The sequence below is a fragment of the Hypanus sabinus genome, chromosome 8 (genome assembly GCF_030144855.1).
Source record: "Hypanus sabinus isolate sHypSab1 chromosome 8, sHypSab1.hap1, whole genome shotgun sequence".
Taxonomy (NCBI): domain Eukaryota; kingdom Metazoa; phylum Chordata; class Chondrichthyes; order Myliobatiformes; family Dasyatidae; genus Hypanus; species Hypanus sabinus.
Window position 1 is genome coordinate 33,791,679 of NC_082713.1, and position 20,764 is coordinate 33,812,442.

The window sequence follows — 20,764 nt, forward strand, 5'->3', positions numbered from 1 at the left end:
ATATTTGACAGCATGGCGACAATCACAACGGTTTATAAAGTTCTCTGAACGTAATTGCATCAAGAGAATTTTGAAAAAAATGTAGAGATTGATTTCATTCAAAGTATAAACTACATTTCACAAAAATGTCTCCCTTTAAATTGGGCCAGTACATCTATTATTTACTTTATTGGCTCATTAAATCTGGTAGATTAATTCCACATTCACAGCAGTATTGACTTTACTATCTTTTAAGGCTACAAGAGCATAGCATCAGATATCCTTCACCTGTTCCCCTTAATTACAGATCTCCTTGGAAACAGGATAGGTGAATTTATACAGCCCTCTGATCTTCAGACGTATTCCGTATTTGGAATATTCTTCACCTATCTTTCACGTTTCGCGGATAGTTTGAAATTTAAACAGTTAACAGAAAGTGATTGTATTGCAAAAGAAAGTTGAGCACTCGTCTTTTCCTTTTCTACTTTTCATGGACAGAGCAAACTGCAAACTTTACTTGTTTTTGTATGGTCCCGGTACCTTACTGTGTTTGAAAAGAATGTGGTGATATAAATTGTTTGCAATGTAATCTCATGTCCTTTGACAAAACAGTTATAGACCTGAGCAAGGCAGTAAGAGTTAGAACGAGTTCCTTCAGAGAAACAGACGTTGACAAAATAAGTCATATTATCTCTTTTTCCAATAAAATTAAGGTAAATCATCAGTTGTGGAAAACGTTCAGTTTATACTTAGTTGTGGAGACTGAGTTCAATACTTGGACAATGTCACCTCACGCCAACACATTTTGAGATGGGCAGAATGCAAACAATCAATATAGCGAGTACTAAAACTGTGATTCCTTCCTGAGCTACAATGAAGGAAATGATTCATTGCTTTTCCTTCATAGATCAAGAATAACACCTTTTCCTAACTACACAAGTACACCACCATGAAAGTTTTTCTATTTTTGCAGCATGATTCTTCACACCCAGGTTTGTTTCCCTGTTGGTCCAATTACTGGTATTCTTACCAATATCTATCCCTAAATTTGCTTCACATAAGTGGATCACTGGCTCTTAATTGCATTGGTTTCAGGGAGAACTTGAAGTGAGTAAGTACCTAGATTCTCACAATTATTGTACATCAATAGTATTTCAATAAATATGCATAAGGCTCAATGTAAATGTACTTTCTTCTTTTTTGTTTGGCAATGTTGTGTTATCCCTTTACCAGTTTCCTGAAAAGTAAAGCAATCCAGGTGGGATTTGAATTCTTGCAAGGAATTGCTGCTGTCAGCCCTGGGCACATCACAACAGACTAGAATCCTTTAAGTGACTGCAAAGACATCCAGCATGAAAACCATGGCTTCCAGCTTCTGAAACTCAAGCTTATGAAAAATGCTATTATGAAAATCCTGTTTCCGATGACTGGTAAACAGACAAATATAGACAAATAAACCAAACTTAGCGCAAGGAAAATATTTTTATACAACAGGCTTTTTTTATGAAACATGATTTCAAAAATATGGGAGGAAAGAGAATGAGTGGGAAATGATCTGGCTTTTACTTTAAAAGGGCAGGTGTAGATTGATAGACTGAATACCTAATTTATCACAGGATTTTTTGGGCCAGTTTTTGGATTAGGAAGAAATAGGTTGGCAGAGTTTGATACAAAGATTTAGTATCAGCTGTAGCTAATATTTATAACATGTTCACCCTGTGTTGGCCGCAGATATCTTTATTTTATTGCAAAGCTTCAAAGCTTTGGTTATTTGTGCATTGTTTTCTAATATTTATATTAATATTAATGAAACAGTCATTCTCAATATAATTGCTTTAAGTGTGCGTGTGTGTGTGTGTGTGTGTGTGTGTGTGTGTGTGTGTGTGTGCGCGCGCGTGTGTGTGTGTGTGTGTGTGTGTGTGTGTGTGTGTATGTATGTTCCAAGCTCAGGAAAAGCTGATGTTACTGCTTCAATAAAGAAGGTCAAACGTCATCATTTTCTTCCAAATCTATTAACTTTAGAACCAAGTCCATAAATCAAAGATCAGAGAAAAATTGCACTCTGGTTGAATTTATTGAATTTTGTTTGCAAAATATTTTTATTGTAATTGCAGCTCAGGTTGTCTAAAACAAATACTAACTAAAGGGGTTTTCGTAAGCTAAGTTCTGCATGTTTCTTTGATTCAGTGCAATTTTTTTTTACTCATTAAAAAAGCATACAAATTCTTTGATTTAAATACTTGTTTAATGTAGCAGCAGTCTGCTTATCATATAATTGATGGTCTCCCAGTTATCACAATATACTGGTGGAGCAAAAATGATAGTTACACATGTAGAGAAAATGTTCTATTTGGACTCGCAAAACAGAATATTGAGAGACCATGAATGTGAGTAGCCAGTTTTATTGGGGGGTTATGATAATGCAATTTGAAAATAATTTTGATAGAAAGGATTTGGGCATGTTTAACCCATGTCTATTCAAATTGCCTCAATCTTTTAAGCTGACCAGTTTTGTAGCCAGATGGTACAATTTCCAGTGCTCAATATATGTGGTGCCTTTTGAGACCAGCAAGTAGTGAGTAAGCTCTTGCAAAAAAATAAAGTATTGCAAAGAGCTTGACTGGGTTGACATGTTTAACAAACTTATGTACAAGATCACTTTCTTAAGCTCCTGGCTACATAGTGAAGCCACTGGAAAGCAATTGCAAAATTCTTTCTCAGTACTTGATTTCTAAACTATGTGTTTCTCCTTGGCAGGATATTCCATCCTGCAAGTAATAATGGAAGCTGCTGTCCAGAATAACTGGCAAGTTACAGCAAAATCGGTCGGGAGCATCACCGATGTGATGGAGTACAGACGGATCTTTGAAGAAATGGACAAGAGACAAGAAAGAAGATACTTAATAGACTGTGAATTAAATAGGCTGAATGCAATTCTGGATCAGGTAACAGCTACGGTATTCATGCAAAATATTTGACAAAAATTGAAAAATATAGATTGCTTTGTATTCATTGTACTGTCACTGTAACCGTGTTAAGCATGGTGATAATAATGCAATTTAAAGTCTTTGTGTTTCAATGCAAAGTCACGTCTATCCTCAAGTCCCCTTAGGAATATCTACCGATAATGTCCAATTTATTTAGCACAAGTCCTGTAATCCTGTTTCCTTTCTGTTGCTGCTTCCATATATACATTTTAAGAGGATCACTCTAAGAGCATTAAGGTTCATGATTCTGGTTGTGTGAGATTGTGAGTCGAATTGAATAATATGGTTTTGAAGGTCAACTCACAAATCATAATGTGTCACTTTCAGCTCCTTTCTTCCCACTTTTCAAAGCAACTGTTAAATGAGTTTGTTTGGGCAAAAAAAAGCAGTGACACTGAAATTACCTACTTCCATAGCTTGCATGACAAAAGTAACAAGAAAATAATCGAGCCTGATCTGCTGAGCATATTCAGTATTTTATGATTTTCCCTATTATGCAATACCACCATAATTTGACGAGGAAGCAAAGATGTCTAATAGTGTGTGTTCTCTACCATTGTTGAAGAGGGATTAAGGAGCTCCTGAAGTGCTATTTATTGATTGAAAAGACCTGACAGGGTAGATAACTTTCCAGTCAGTAAAATAGTATCAGTCAGCACTATTCTGCTTAAATCAGGGAGAAGTCAAGCTTTGTATTAGTATAGTAAAGTCAATGAAACATTTCTTAAAGGTAACAAAAACAGCAAATGCTGGAATTATCCTGGTGGTTAAGCAGCTTCTCAGGAGAGGGGCATGGAGTTAAAATTTCAGGTCCCTGACCCTTCATCAAAACTTCCGCACAACAGAATTGTAACGTCCTGGGAAAGGGTCACTGCTGATGTAATGGTTTCTCTGTAGCGCAGTGTTTAGGTTAGGACTAGAGATAACGGGGGCTTTGGAATGTGCACTGGCCAATGAGAGGAGGTGTTTTTCTTTCTCGTATGCCCAAGCAAAGATTTTGTGGTCTTTTGTGCAGTGGAGGCTGGCGAGAGAAGGTGCCAGAACGGGGAAGTCATAGACTGCAGCACGGAGTGGACTTAGAATGGGGTTGGGAGGGAAATCAATGGAGAACAAACAGACAGGAAACGGTGAGCTCCAACATTGCGCATTAGACTGTTTCCTGAGAATGGGCCCTTTTGCTCTTTGGTTTTCTTTATTAACCCTATAGTCAAGCTAAGAATTATAAAGCACAATCGTTTAATTGCATATTGTGTACTGTTTGTAACTTCGTGGTACTAATTTGTAACATCACGCAGCATCCACCCAAACAACACAGATAAAATGCTGAGAGACGAGAAAATAAAGATAATGCAATCTACAGTCCCAACATATTCGACCACTGCCATATTAAGACAAGGAATGCCTACTGCTCCTTGCCCAGACAGTGGTGGCAGAGCTTGAATGCTATCACCTCCTACAAAGTTATATTATGTGGCATGGGAGACAACAGGGCTTTGGTTCTAGATGAGCTCAATGCCTCCTATCCTTGCTTTGACCGTCAGAACATAGAGGAACCATCACAAATTCCCACATCTCCTGATGGTCCTTTGATCTCAATATCTGAAGCTGATGTGTGGGCTGCCCTCAGGAGGGTGAATCCACGGAAAGCTACTGGACAGACAGGGTACCTGGCAAAGTAATAAAAACCTATAAATGACCTAGTGTCTTCACTGAGATCTTCAACCTCTCATTTCAGCAGTGTGTGGTACCCGTCTGCTTCAAGCAGGCTTCTCTTATACCGGTGCTCATGAAGAGCAAGGTACCCTGTCTCAATGACTATTGCCAGGTTGCTCTTAAATCCACAACGATAAGGTGTTTTGAGAGGCTGGTGGGAAAACACATCAGCTCCTACCTGAGAGGTGACTTGGATCCACTTCAGTTTGCCTACGGTAGCAACAGGTCCATAACAGAGGCCATCGCATTGGCTCTTCACTCAATCCTGGAACATCTGGAAGCAAAGATGCACACATCAGGATGCTCCTTATCGACTACAGCTCAGCATTCAATACCATCATCCCCTCAAAGCTAAACAATAAGCTCGAAGACCTTGGCCTCAATACCTCCTTGTGCAATTGGGGTGGGGGGGGGGGGAAGCAGGAGTCTGTGTACATCAAGAATTAACCTAGTATATTTTTGAGAAATTTACTCAATAGCCCATGCGGAGCTTGCAAAGATATTTGAAACCACCCCGTACAGTAAGTCATTAGCAAAAAATATGACAGTAGAATTGGAAATAAAGAATTGGAACTGCAGAATTGCTGTATTGGCTGGTAGTTCGTTTGAGGGATAAAAAGATAAAAGATTAATGATAGGAGTACATACTCTTATGATGATACAATAGCTAATGTATCCAAGGCTTCTGTACAAAGACCATGAAGGTATTAATGACTTGTCTAAAGGAATAGAATTAAGAACGTTATCCAGCTGTGCTCAAAGCAAATAACCTGGTGTCAGATTGTAAATTGACCTCGGGCATCATTAACACTTCTGTGCACAGTAATTAAAAGTCAACAAATTACAGACCCTAGAAATCCGAAATAAAAATAGTGCTGGAAATACTCAGCAGCTCAGGCAGCATCTGTGAGATGGGTACACGTCCAATCTTTCAGGTCAGAGCAGTTTTCTCCATTCCTTGCTTGCGGTATGGGTTGCTGTGTGGAAAACACAATGGCAAATTAATATTAATATGGTCAGTTTGAAATTAATGATACTGAATCCCAGAAGGACAAATCAGAAGACCTTCTTAATGTTACAAGGCCTTCTTAATGAGGAGAAGCAAATGATTTTGTAATTATTTGTAAGTGTGTATATATGTAGATTACTAGGAGTTCGAGCAAAAGCACAAAACATAAAGTAAAAAGCTAATAGATTGTTGACCTTTATGTGAAAGGAGTGGGGGTGAGGAAGGGTCACGCCAAATTTTAATCCACTATTAGCTGTCAGCTTTAGGGTCAGAACATTAGAAAAGATATGAAGAATGACAAAACTACAACCAGAGCATTAACACTGTTTGTCTTTCCGTTAATGCTGCCTTATCAGGAGAATTTTTCTAGCATTTTCTACCGTTATTTCAGATTTCCAGCATCATTATTGTTCAATTGGTATTCACTTAGAAAAGAGCTATATTAAATTGTGTGGCCTAAAATTTTTATAATTACACTTCTGAATGGTCTTGGTTAAATTATATCGAAGAAAATTTTCATAGATTATTCCTTTCTTTTGTGCCACAGGCTGTAAACGTCGGCAAAAACATCAGAGGTTATCATTACATGCTGGCCACCCTGGTAAGTGAGTTTCTTTGTACTCGATTAAATCAAGACAGAACTAGTTGATGGCCGAACAGTACAACAACCAAAATTAATCATTTACCAGTAAATCCCACCAAGAACAAAATCAGGAAATCTTTGTCTGCTGAGCTTTTGGATCCAAGTGAAATTAACTTTGGCAAACTGAATCTAGTTATAGATCATTTTTGTTCAAACTGCTCTTAACTGATGTTAATTGTATAGCAGATTTTAGTTGTACGATATATAGAAGATGCTGCATTGAGAGAGATGTTCCTGAAATTAAGCACTGTCAGAAAAGAGTCAATAGAATCTTATTCTTGTTTGTTCATGACTGGAAGAACTTATATTCTGGTATTATAAAATGTAATGTCTCTCCTCTCCTTCAGTAGCACAAGTCTGGTTCTTGTGTTGCTAGCTCACATAAAAACTCTCACAATTTTTTCAACAAAATACCTCACAGAAAGAACTTATGTTTTAAACATATAGCAGTGTCGTGCTGTATGTTTTCTATGTTTCTATGTAAACTGTAATGCATATTTTGTGAACTAGTATATGTTTTGGATTTCACTTACGATTTTTTGCCGTAAGGCTTGTGGTAAGGTTGTCATTTGTGAAACATATGTACCTTGATAAGGTTAAGTGCAATGAAATGCCAGCCATTGTAATATCATAACATTCTGGTTCAAATATCAAGATAAAATCCTGTCACATGATAACCTGCCTTACCCATACAGCATTCTGTTGACAGGAGGTATTAATTTTAGGCGATAAGATATTAGAGCAGATGTATGCCATTTGATTCATTGAGTCTGTTCTGCCATTTGATCATGACTGATCCATTTCCCTCTCAACCCCATTCTCCTGTCTTCTCCCATAACCTTTCTTGCCCTGACTTACTATGAATCTATCAAGCTCTGCACAAATGCACTCAATAACCAAGCATCCTTTGGCAACAGATTCCACTGATTCACCACCCTCTGGCTAAAAAAATTCCTCTTCATCTCCATTTTAAGTGGATATCCCTCTATTCTGAAGTTGTGCCCTCCGGTCCTAGACTCCCTCACTACAGGAAATGTCCTCTCCACATCCATTCTATCTTGGCCTTTCAACATTCGATAGGTTTCAATGAGATCACCCACCACCCACACCATTCTTCTAAATTCCAGCGAGAATAGGCCCAGCGCTATCAAAAGCTCCTCATATGATGATAAGACTTTTAATCCTGGAATCATTTTCAAGAACCTCCTTTGCACCCTCTCCAATGTCAGCATATCCTTCCTTAGATAAAGGGTCCAAAACTACTCATAATACTCCAAGTGAGGCCTCACCAGTGCCTTATTTAGTGAAAGCATTACATCCTTGCTTTTATATTCTAGTCCTCTCGAAATGAATGCTAACATTGCATTTGCTTTCCTCACCACCAACTCAACCTGCAAGTTAATCTTTAGGGAATCCTGCACACTGATTACCAAATCACTTTGAAGCTTTGATTTTTGAATTTTCTCACCGTTTAGAAAACAGTCTACACTTTTATTCCTTCTACCAAAGGGTATGACCATACACTTAGCAACACTGGTTTGCATCTGCCACTCCTTTGCGCAATTCTCCTAATCCGTCTTAAATCCTTCTGCAGCTTCCCTACCTCTTCAACACCACCTGCCCCTCCACCTATCTCTGTAATGTCCACAAACTGGGCCACAAAGCCTTCACTTCCATTCTGATCCTCTCTTTCCTTCTCATAATTGGTTTGATTTACTTCCTCAGAATCAGAATCAGGTTTATTATCACTGGCATGTGACATGAAATTTGTTAACTTAGCAGCAGCAGTTCAATGCAATACATGATATATTTAAAAAAATAATAAATACATAAATCTTGTTCAGTATAGTTTATACAGTTTACGTATTTTCAATAGATTAAAAATCGTGCAAAAAACAGGAATGCTATATACTTTTTAAAAAGTGAGGTAGTGTCCAAGGGTTCAATATCCATTTAGGAATCAGATGGCAGAGGAGAAGAAGCTGTTCCTGAATCACTGAGTGTGTGCCTTCAGACATCTGTACCTCCTACCTCATGGTAACAGTGAGAAAAGGGCATGCCCTGGGTGCTGGATGTCCTTAATAATGGACACTGCCTTTCTGAGAGACCACTCCTTGAAGATGTCCTGGGTGCTTTACAGGCTAGTACCCAAGATGGAGCTGACTAAATTTACAACCCTCTGCAGCTTCTTTCAGTCCTGTGCAGTAACCATCACCCCGCCATCCCCCCCCCACCCCCATGCAGTCAGTGATGCAGCCTGTCAGAATGCTCTCCACGGAATAGCTGTAGAAGTTTTTGATTGTATTTGTTGACATACCAAATACCTTCAGACTCCTAATAAATAAAGTATAGCCACTGTCTTGCCTTCTTTATAACTGTATCGATATTTTGGGACCAGGTTAGATCCTCAGAGATCTTGAAACCCAGGAACTTGAAACTGTTCACACTTTCCACTTCTGATTCCTCTATGAGGATTGGTATGTGTTCTTTCATCTTACCATTCCTGAAGTCCACAATCAGCTCTTTCGTCTTAATGACATTGAGTGCCAGGTTGTTGGTGCGGCAGCATTCCATTAGTTGATATATCTCACTCCTGTATGCCCTCTCGTCACCACCTGAGATTCTACTAACAATGGTTGTATCGTCAGCAAATTTATGGATGGTATTTCAGCTATGCCTAGACCCACAGTCATGGGTATATGGAGAGTAGAGCAGTGGGCTAAGCACACACCCCTGAGTTGCACCAGTGTTGATCGTCAGCAAGGACGAAGTGTTATCACCAATCTGCAAAGATTGTGGTCTTCCAGTTAGGAAGTTGAGGATCCAATTGCAGAGGGATGTACAGAGGCCCAAGTTCTGTAACTTCTCAATCAGGATTGTGGGAATGAAGGTATTAAATGCTGAGCTGTAGTCGATGAACAGCATCCTAACATAGGTGCTTGTGTTATTCAGGTGGTCTAAAGCTGTGTGAAGAGCCATTGAGATTGCATCTGCTGTCGAACTATTGTGCGATAGGCAAACTGTTGTGATTCCAGGTCCTTTCTGAGGCAGGAGTTCAGTCTAGTCATGACCAACCTCTCAAATCATTTCATCACTGTGGATGTGAATGCTACTGGGTGACAATCATTAAGGCAGCTCATGTTATTCTTTGGCACTGGTATAATTGTTGCCATTTTGAAGCAAGTGGGAACTTCCACCCGTAGCAGTGAGAGGTTGAAAATGTCCTTGAATACTCCCGCTAGTTGGTTGGTACATGTTTTCTTAGCCTTACCATTTACTCCATATTACACTTTGCTTCAATATAATTTGCTTGTTGTTTTTACGTTTTCTTCCTGCTGTGATCTTGGAGTATTGCAATCATGTCATTCTTCTCTTTGCTTCAATTTTATTTTTCCTTGTCCCACTCTTCTGTAAAACTGCGATAACAGCAAGAGGTGTATTTCCATAAACTTGCTGCTGAGGCCGTGGCAATATTACAGGACCAATGTGAGTGTAGGTTCAGTAGCAACATTCAGCTTCCCATTGACCTGGCACAAATTTGGATCATGTTGTTTCCAAACTACATTCTGGCTGGTTTGAAAATGTCACTTGAATGCGCATATTTTTCTTTCAGCCAGAAAATTTAAAAGCTTTCAGAACAGGGGTCAAGTCAGCAGCACCCCAAGCATTTGAAAAGATGCATATGTATTTTCACATTTGTAAAGAAGTCAAAAAGATCACCAGACAGTAAGTTATTTAAATTTGAGTCCAATGTGATATCAAGCCGAAGGAGAATTTGTGGGCCTCCATAAGGTGGGGTTATCTTAGGTTCGGACTTGGAAGTAGTTTATCAGCATTTCAAAATGAAAAGGCACTCCACTACAAACAGAAATCATAGAATAACTTCTTTCGAAAACTTATCTTGGAAAAAGCATCTGTTTTTGTAATTTCTCAGAAATCCTCGTGGGCAATTTCACAATTCAGTGGTTCATTCAGAAAATCTATAGAAATAGACATTTGCAAATAAATATTAACTGCATTTATATTTTGATCAGAACTGTGGTCCAGTAAGGATTTTTAATCAAGCAGGAAGAAATCCTATCCACTTTATTACACAGCAGATATTTCACTATTACTGTTTTGTCACTTATTCTTTGCACCTTCTCAACTCAATCACGCTTTCCATGCTTGCAAATGATTGCCAAAATCCTATCTAGTCCATTGCACTGATGATATTCCATTTTGTCACTTCTTAGTTGTAATCAGGCATGTGCCGTGCTTGCAGATGATTGCCCTTTCCTTCTCGTGCTAGGAATGAGTGGGAAATTGTCATTGTTACTATATTGCCTGAATGCTTTCACCAGCTGAAGTAAAGTAGCAAGTCCAAACAGTACAGATTTTGTTAATTAGACAGTAAAGAACAGTCTCCCATGTCAAAGATAGCTTTATTGCCAACTTCAGTTCTAAATCCATAACCTTGAGCTCATTATAGCTGTAAAACAGACTAACCGGATCTATTTCTGATAAATAATGTTTGGGTTTATATTACTCTGCTGATGATGCACATGCTGCTGTGAAGAAAGAACAATTTAGAACAGCGAACTGTTCCAAGGGTAAATGAGAGTTTTCATTCTGCGTTTTGCAGCAATCTTCATCATTCTACCTACCATTGCTAACCCTGCCCAATGAATAACGTGTGCAGTAATGACAGAATATGCTTTTAGTTTCCATTGTGTCATTACCTTTGACAGCATGTTGGTTTTCTGAGGGCAAACTATCTAAGGTTTCCAAGAGGAAAGATCAAAATGACTGAAGACATTCAGTGATACTGAATGATTAACCTAGTTATAGAGTCAAATAAATTTGACACTTCTAATCAGTCTTGGGTTCTACTCTAATGGGCAGTAATGGTGATAATTTGACACTATTATAAGATTTGCTGGCTAGACATCATTACAACTATAATGGAATGCATCCCAGAACACCATAATGTGACGCTGCCTCAGTTAGGTTGAGACTTTCTAAGGTATGAAGGATATGCTGCTTGGAGGTTTATTTACAGGAAGGTTACAAGTTTCCCCCGTTATCTGTAGGTAGAGCATTCCTATGAAACCGTTTGTAAGCTGAAATGTCGTAAAGCAAAGAAGCAACTACCATTAATTTATATGGGAAAAATTTTTGAGTGTTAACAGACCCAAAAAATAACATACCAAATCATACCAAATAACACATAAAACCTAACAACACAAACATATAGTAAAAGCAGGAATGATATGATAAATATACAGCCTATATAAGTAGAAATATTGTATGTATGGTGTAGTTTCACTTATCAAAATCAGGAAGACAGCAAGCCAAAATCAATTTGGAGAAAAAAATCAGCACGTACACACATGCGCATATACACGCATGCGCACACAACTGCCCGCACAAGGCTTCATGGTCATAGTAGTCTTTCTCGGGGTAAACACACATATAAAGCAGGCGTCCTTTTTTTGTAAAAGCAAAAACCCTCTTTGGTTAGTGAAAACAGGTACTAATGTAGGTCTTTCGTAACAGTGAGCTGTAGTAAAACGAACGTTCGAAAAACGGGGGCCACCTGTATTTCCTAGTTGGTATGGTAGCATAGCAGTTAGCATAGTGCTTTTAAAGTACCAGCAACCTGGGTTGAAATCCTGCCATAACCTGTGTTCAATTCCTGCCGTTGTCTGTAAGGAGCTTGTATGTTCTCCCTGTTACCATGTGGGTTTCCTCTGGGTGCTCTGGTTTCCTCCCACATTCCAAAGACATACAAGTTAGTAGCTTAATTGGTCACAAGGGTGTAATTGGGCAGCACAGGTTTATTAGGCTGGAAGGGCCTGTTATAGCACTGTATCTCTAAATTTAAAAAAAGATAACCATGCGTTATGGTCATTGAATCAGAACACTATAACAACATCAATTTACATTTATATAGAACTTAAGATGTGCAATTAATTCCATTATCCACATAGGCAAGAAAAACTAGAAATCAGCAGGAAAATCCTGAGGTAAAACAGAAAGTCGGAACTCATTCAAGAGCAGGGATTCCAACCATTTTTATGCCATGGACCAATGCCATTAAGCAAGGGGTCCTTGGACCCTAGGTTGGGAACCCCTGCTCTAGAGGTACAGTAGATGCTAAGTCTTAGGTGCCAGAGAAGGTTGAGACTGCAGTGAATCTACTGATAGTTGATGGAAACTTCTCAGAGACCAGAGCAACCACTTAAAGTTATTGTTAGGTGCCTGGTGTCTAGTTTCAGTTTGAGTAAAATTAGGACAATGATTGCTTATTACATATATTTAATCTGCAAAGCTGCAGGACTTAAGTATTAGGAAACAACACTATGCAGAATGGTTGATCACTTGGAAGCAATGTAGATGACTGGTTGGAGATCCTCATGCAACATAGACAGATGTGTGATCCACAGCACAGCCATGGATTCAAACTGAGTTTTAATTTGTCCTTCTATATTCTGGCAACTTTGGTTCCATTCTTATTAAATTGAGAAGTTTCATTAGGAAGCAAAGCTAAAAATGTTCGATACTGCAGCTGTTTTACATAACCCAGGGCTATCAGAAGAGCTAAAAGAATACATGATTAAAAATTAGCAAAACATTTTGTGTGTGTGTGTGTGTGTGTGTGTGTGGGTGAGTGGGTGTACACATCTGTTAAGTGATGAAACTCAAGCAAGGATATAATGAACTTTTGAAGAGGTACAATAAAATCCTATTTTTTTCCGGTAGTTTGAAGCCTTTAATTTACTATGATTTGTCTCGTGTATTTGTTGCAGGGCTTTTCTGATCTTGTGCTTGATAAATTTATGGAGACGGGAGTCAACGTAACTGGGTTTCAGCTTGTGAATTACGAAGATCCAATGGTTCAAAAGTTCATGCAGAGGTGGACAAAGCTGGACCAGAGAGAGTATCCTGGAACAGCTGCTAGCACTTTGAAGGTATGAAATTTACCTTTTTCTTTGGATATTTCAAGCCTACTCCTGTGTAAAGGAACTGCTTGATAAAATAATTCTGGAAAGACTAATTAAATAACATAAATGACGCAGTTTAGAGCAAATTTTGTACAACATAAGTGACAAGCATTTGTATGTTTGTCAACAGTGCCTTAAATATAGGAAAAAGTCCCAAGCTTTAATTAAGTCATTACAAAACTTATTTTATGCTCATTAGGATCTTAACTCTCCATTGAAAGACTGAAGGTAGTTTGTTGTTCTACGTGTCATTCATTTGGATGGACAGCACTGTAGCTCATAAAAGTCACAGAGTCATAGAACACTGCAGCACAGAAGCAGGATCATTGGACCATGTAGTCCATGCCAAACTATCAATCTGCCGAGTCCCATTGACCTGCACCTGGACCAGAGCCCTCCATATCCCCTCCATCCATATGTCTGTCCAGATTTCTTTTAAATGTTGAAATTCAACCCCATCCACTAATAGTGCTAGCAGCTCATTCCACACTCTTACCACCCTCTGAGTGAAGAAGTTCCTCTCATTTTCACCTTAAACATTTCACCTTTCACCCTTGACCCATGACCTCTAGTTGTAGTCTCACCCAACCTCTGGAAAAAGTTTACTTGCATTTACCCTATTTATACTCCTCAGAAATTTATGTCTTCATCAAACCTTCCCTCAATTTTCTACATTCCAGGGAATAAGTCCTAACCTATTCAACTTTTCCCTATTACTCAGCTGCTCAAGTCCCAGCAACATCCTTGTAAATTTGCTCTGATCTCTTTCAATCTTATCCATATCTTTTCTGTACATTGGTGACCAAACTGGGACACAATACACCAAATTAGGCCTCACCAATGTCTTATACTATTTCAACATAATATCCCACCTCCGGTACACAGGACATAGATTTATGAAGGCCAATGTACCAAAAACTTTCTTTACGATCAATCTACCTGTGACACCACCTTCATGGAATTATGGAGAGGATACATATCTTTCACTAACTTGGTCTGACTGTCATTAATAGTATCAGTCAGCTCTCAGTCTCAGTTTCTTGGCTAACCACCAATCTCTTGGGTCACCTGTAGCCTCTCAATCTTCTATTAATCAGCTTTGGTGCAGTATATCTAATATCCGTCGTGCTGAATGATGCTTACAGTAAGGCTGTCACTCCTTTAAGTATTATGTTCAGTGACAATTTTCTTTATGATTTGCAATAGTGTTTGTGGTAAGTTGCAGACTGTGACAGCCTCTTGAATAAATACACATTTTAAACTCTTTCTCATGCTCTGTCAAAGCCCATAGAATCTCAGATGGACTTAGTGAGAGTTCAGGAAGGTGCCTTTAGGAAGAGGGACAATAAAGTTGGGTGCTTTATTCAGTTGATACCCTGAAAATATTGGGACATATGGAAAACGTGGTACTCGGTAATGGACAAAAAGCAAGACTACAATTATGATGGCTGCTTATTAGACATAAAGCTAGTAATAGGCTGCTAGAAAGATTTGAGAATGTTTTAGAAAATTCTATTTAGTATGAAGATTAATTTAGTTTTAGATTAATATGAAGATATTTTCAGGATTCATACATGAGTACTAAGCGTACAAAACATATATATTTAAAATCAAATGCTGAGCCAAGAAGCTGTGAACCCAGATTTATATTCAGCACTGGACACTTAAAGGAAAGAAGAGCTAAATAAACTAGAATGGCATGGAGTATTAATTAAAGCAGCACAGAGTGATGGAGTGACACCCATTGTGGTGATATCTAGGACTGTCCAGTTTTGTGGACATAACAAAGTCATCTTTAATAGGCCAAATGTTGAGGAGATATATTCCTTGTCCACGCATCAAATTTAGTTGGCAAATGCAAAATTCTTCACTTAAATAGCATTTGCCCAATTTGCTATCCAAGACCTTACTTCACAATTAACATCTAGGCATTGTACTTGTATACCAAGGTGTCATAGAGAGTGAAATTATCACCTAAAATTTTTTTAAGCAATAGTGGATAAGAAAACCTTAAATACTATAGGTGCTGAACATCTGAAATAAAAGAGAAGATGCTGGAAACACCAAAGTCTCCAATCTGAAGCATTAATTCTGTTTCTCTTTACGCAATACTGTCTGACCTGAATAACAGATGAGAGGCTGAAAGGATTCCAGTATTGGCTTTCTAACTGTAGCAGCCACAGAGGAAGAAAACTGTCTGGTTCTTGAAGCTTTTAAAAATTGTATTATGATAATATAGCTGAAGACAAATGTGCTTCAGTCAAAAGGAAATCATTTAGTTTGAGGGAAGATGAGAACAATTTACAAAAAAATAAAGCCATCAGCAGAGCTGGGAATCTGAAAATGTTCTGAACTCTACTTGTTTCTGGATATGACCGAACACTGTTTTGATTTTATCACATTATTGAGACCACATCATCAGCTACTGAAGACCTATAACAATGGGGCAGAATTCTGCAAAAAATACATATTCTGTGCAAGAAAAGTCTTGGTAGTGTGTCATTTTTGGTGGTTTGCATCACCAAACAAGTATAACATTTGTGATGCTGGATTTGAACAGTAGTTAGCTATTCGTGCTTTGAAAGCCATGAAACCCCATTGTTTTTACATCACACACACTGACTACAAGTCATTGAGCAGGATGTGTCAGATATATTTCCATAGTTATTGTGAAGGGCAGATTGAAATCAGAATGATTCACATGACAAGAAGAGTTTCTGTCAGTTATAATGGAAAATCATTAAACTGAATGCATGGTTGTAGAAAAATGAGGGTTTTCTCCTGCTTTTTGAAGGTTGAGCATTAGAAAAAATGAAAGATCAAATCAAGAAACTAGGATTCAAAAAGTTGTTTGAAATGTAATGTCTGCTTTTAGTTGCATCTCATTGCCAAAACCATTCAAATTTTTGTACTTCCACTAGGTGAAAGTTCATTTACGTTTAAATGTTTCATCTATTCCTCCAAAATCTATGAGTTTTCTCAGTGTTAAAGTCAAAGGATCACAATTTTGGAAAGCATACAACTTGTAATCTTAAGATGCCTGAATAGTTAAAACATGCTGCTTATGATACCTGATCAGTAATAATCTGTAAAGTTGAATTTCAAGTTCACTGACTCCAAATCCTCATTGCAATTTGATTCTTACTGTTATTTTCCTATTAACAACTTAGTTTGTGCATTTCTGTATTTGCACAGTTATATCAAGAGATAACATTTACATAAGGAAAACTTAGTTGGAACCTTATTCATAACCTTGTGTATTCCATCACCTAATGGAAAAGAGCAATCTTATCAGTAGCATGGAACACTGAATATAGTAACATCAGTGCACTGTTAAATGAAGTCTGGAAACAAAAGTATGTACTTAGATGCTACCAACTGCGGAAGAATTTTTATGCATGCTTTTCCATTGAGTGAATGAGATTAGTGTAATTCCCTATTTGTTATTTTTTTTAAATCTTGCTTTTAATTACTACCTTAAATTGAAATTGATAATCATAAATCATTGATTCAAAACAATTCAACTGACTAACATTGAAAATACTAGTATTGTAAAATATATGCAAATTTTCATTTTCTAAGGAGAGATGATTTCAAAGTGCATTCAGTCTGTGCTATCCTTTTGCAGGTAGCACAGTATGAGCTCTTGCATCTCAAAATTGCAATAAATCCTTCTCACTTCTCCAGAAAGACTGAGTTAAATCCCTGTGCTTTGTTTTTAGATGACTTTTTCTCTAAAATGACTGATGGGCTAACAGTTGCCTTATCCCCATAATAGAATAGCTGTTGCTTCCCTGGCATCTGTTGTAATGAGCTTTTTAGTGAATTATTTCCTTTGCACAAGTTCCATTTTGATAGGATTATATGGACATTAGCAAAACTAGATTATTTTGCACTGGTGCTTTTAGAAATACTACCACTCTAAAAATCTGGGATCACAATCATTTGGCATGAGAACACAGGAATGGAAAGATAAATTGAGATCATTGACTCCCTTAGTCAATTCTGTGTCATAATTAATCCTAACTTCAATTCCATTTACCTACCTACAGACCAATGAGATAGGAGTGGAACTAGGCCATTTAGCCCATCAAGAGTCCTCCACCATTTGATCCTAGCTGATTTATTACCTCTCTCAACTCCATTTTCCTGCCTTCCTTCCTTAATCTTTGATGCCCTGACTAATCAAGAAACTATTAACCTCCACTTTAAATATATCCAATGACTCATCCTTCGCAGTCATCTGAGGCAAATTATTCCACAGTTACACCAATCTCTGGCTAAAGAAATTTCTCCTCATTTTAGGTCTAAAGGGAAGTCCCTTTATCCTGACACTGTGCCCTCTGATCTGAAAATTACCCACTCTTGGAAGCATTCTCTCAATGTCTACTCTATGTAGACCTTTCAATATTTGATACATTTTAATGAGGACTCTCCTCATTCTTCTAAACTTCAGCAAGTACGGACCCAGAGCCATCAAATGTGCCTCATATGTTAACTCCGTCATTCCCAGGATTATTCTTGTGAACTTCTTCTGGACCCTCTCCAATGCTGGCACATCCCTTCATAGAGAAGGAACCCAAATCTTCTCACAATACTCCAAATATGGTCTGACCGGTGCCTTACAATACCTTAGCATTACATCCTTGTTTTTGTATTCTAGTCCTCTCAAAATGAATGCAAATATTTTATTTATATATTTATTAAGATACAGCATGGCTCTTCTAGCCCTAAGAGCCATGCTGCTCAGCAGACTCGCGATTTAATTCTAGCCTAGTCATGGACCAATTTGCAATGAGAAACTGACCTACTAACCGGTATGTCTTTGGACTGTGGGAGGAAACTGGAGCACCCAGTGGAATCCCACGTGGTCTTAGGGAGAACAAACAAACTCCTTACAGCAGCAGCAGGAATTGAACCCAGTCACCTGTACAGTAAAGTATTGTGCTGACCACTATACGACTATGCCTCCTATTTACTTATGACCATCTCAACCTGCATGTTAATCTTTAGTGAATCTTGCCCTAGGACTCCCAAGTTCATTTACACTTCCAATTTCTGAATTTGCTCCCCATTTATTAATTAGTCTGCACCTTTATTACTTCTGCTAATAGGAATGATCATGCACTTCCTTACACTGCATTTCATCTGCTACTACTTTGCCCATTGAGTCCTTCTTCAGACTTTATGCTTCCTCAAAACTATCTGCCTCTCCTCCTATTTAGGTTTCATCTGCAAACTTTGCCACAAAATCATCAATTCCAAAATTTAGATCATTAACATATAACATGAAAATAAGTAATCCCAAATCTGACCCCAGCCGAATACCAGTTGTCACAGGCAGCCAACCAGAAAATGCCACTCTCATTCCCGCTTTTTGTCTCCTTCCAGTCAGCCAACCTTCTATCCATGCTAGTATCTTCCCTGTAATACCTTGTATGCAGCACCTTGTCAAAGGCCTTCTGAAAACCCAAGTAAGCAATGTCCAATGATTCTCCTTTGCCTGTCGTACTTGCTGTGTCCTCAAAGAACTCCAACAGATTTGTCAGGCAAGATTTTCCCTTAAGGAAACTATGCTGAAACTGTTTTACCATGTGCCTCCAAGTATCCCAAAATGTCATTCTCAATAATGGGCTCTAACATTTTTTTCAACAACTGAGGTAAAGGCAAATGTAACTATAACTTCATTTTTTCTGCCTCCACTATGCTTAAAGTGTGTTTCTTTGACCCCCCCCCACCCCACCCCCATTAGTATTACTCCCATGTTATTTTTCAGTGATGCAATATCCACTCCTGCCGTTCTTTTACTTTTTATCTATCTGAAAAAAACAATTGGTATCCTTTCTCTATACCTCCTAATACTCTTATCTATTGGAAATGCATCAGCTTTGGTCATGAAAATTTCTACTCCTAGAATCCATTGTGTTTTTGTAAAGATACGGATCCATTTTGCATGAAAACTTGTTCTTGTGCTGATATCTCTTGCCAAATGAAAGTAAGTCAATTAGCATCAAAAACCTGTAAATCATTGAAATTCCTAAACAAGCATAACAATAAATTATGAAATACCCTCAGTTGTTTGGTTCTATTATTGTAATTGGATTTACTGAGTATGCCTGCAAAAATAATGAATCTCAGTGTAGTATATGGTGGCATATATGTACTTTCATTTAAAAATTTACTTTCGTCTTTGAGTGGAGTAACATTTGCAACTTTCCAGTTTTTAGGAACCATTCCAGAATCTAGTGATTCTTGAAAGATCACTACTAATGCCTCCACAAGCTCTTCAGCCACCTCTTTCAGAAACCTAGGGTGTAGTCCATCTGACCTAACTATCTGCCAACTTTTTAGCTTTCTTAGCACCTTCTCCTTAATAATACTGATTGCACTCACTTCTGCCACTTGACATTCTTGAATTTCTAGCGTACTGCTAGTGTCTTCAACACTGAAGATTGACGAACAATCTTTATTAAATTTTTCTGACATTTCTTTGCCCCACCCCCCATTACTACTGCTTCAGTGGCATATTCCAGCAGATCAATAGGCACTTCTGCCTCTATTTTACTCTTTATATATCTGGACAAAAACTTTTAGTGCACTTTTCTCTATATCAGTTAATCCCTTTATCTACTAGAAATTCATCAGCTTTGGTCATGAACATTTCTAGTCCTAGAATACCTCATTTGAAATCTCGTTCATGTGTTGAAGTCTCTTGCCAAATGAAAATAAGTCAATTACCATCAAAAGCATGCAAATCATTGAAATTCCAAAACAATCATAACAATAAATTATGAAATGCCTTCAGTTCAGTACTGATGTGATTATTTTACAAGTATTGGCTTGAGACTTATTTAGTGCAATGTGGGCCAACCATTTAAAACAAAAATTCCACAGCTTCTGTTTTAGGTTTACTTGCCAGAATCTAGTGTACATTGGAAAGTAATTTTGTACCAAAGTCTAAGTTTTTTCTGACTTTTACCTTATCTATTTTTAAACAAGATTCTTAAGAGAATTGGGGCAAGCTGATTATATGCTGCATTCCTAAATCTGATGGAAAACCTCTCAACAGAATTATGACTGCAGTGTTCTCGACCCAAAACATCGACTGTTTGCTCTTTTCTGCCTGAACTGCTGAGTTCTTCCAGCATTTTGTGCATGTTGCTATAACAACATACACTATATATTTAAGAGAAAACAAACACATCAGCAAGTGACAAGGAAATAAGATGAATATAACATGAAATTTATCATCTTTTCAGCCTAGTCTAACTTTTGCCAATATCAAGTTAATGCACAAGCCAATAACTCATTTTTCTCTGCCTATGCCGCAGCAAGATTATGTCTGGATTAGATTAGAATTACTTAAGCATATTTTAAATTCTTCTTTCTATCATTTCTTTCTATTAACTCGAACACTTTCATTTAGCACACAAATGTTGTTCACAAA

General features: G+C 37.8%; 1 protein-coding gene across 3 annotated transcripts in view; it reads left to right on the forward strand.

Annotated features, from left to right (window-relative positions):
* The window catches only part of LOC132398034 (glutamate receptor 3-like), a 373,054-nt gene that overhangs the window by 150,723 nt on the left and 201,567 nt on the right, over nt 1-20,764 (forward strand). For all 3 annotated transcript variants that reach the window (XM_059976944.1, XM_059976943.1, XM_059976942.1), the window contains exons 4-6: nt 2,737-2,924; nt 6,236-6,289; nt 13,123-13,284. In XM_059976944.1, coding sequence (XP_059832927.1) covers nt 2,737-2,924; nt 6,236-6,289; nt 13,123-13,284 — 404 coding nt within the window. The remainder of the gene's footprint in view (nt 1-2,736; nt 2,925-6,235; nt 6,290-13,122; nt 13,285-20,764) is intronic.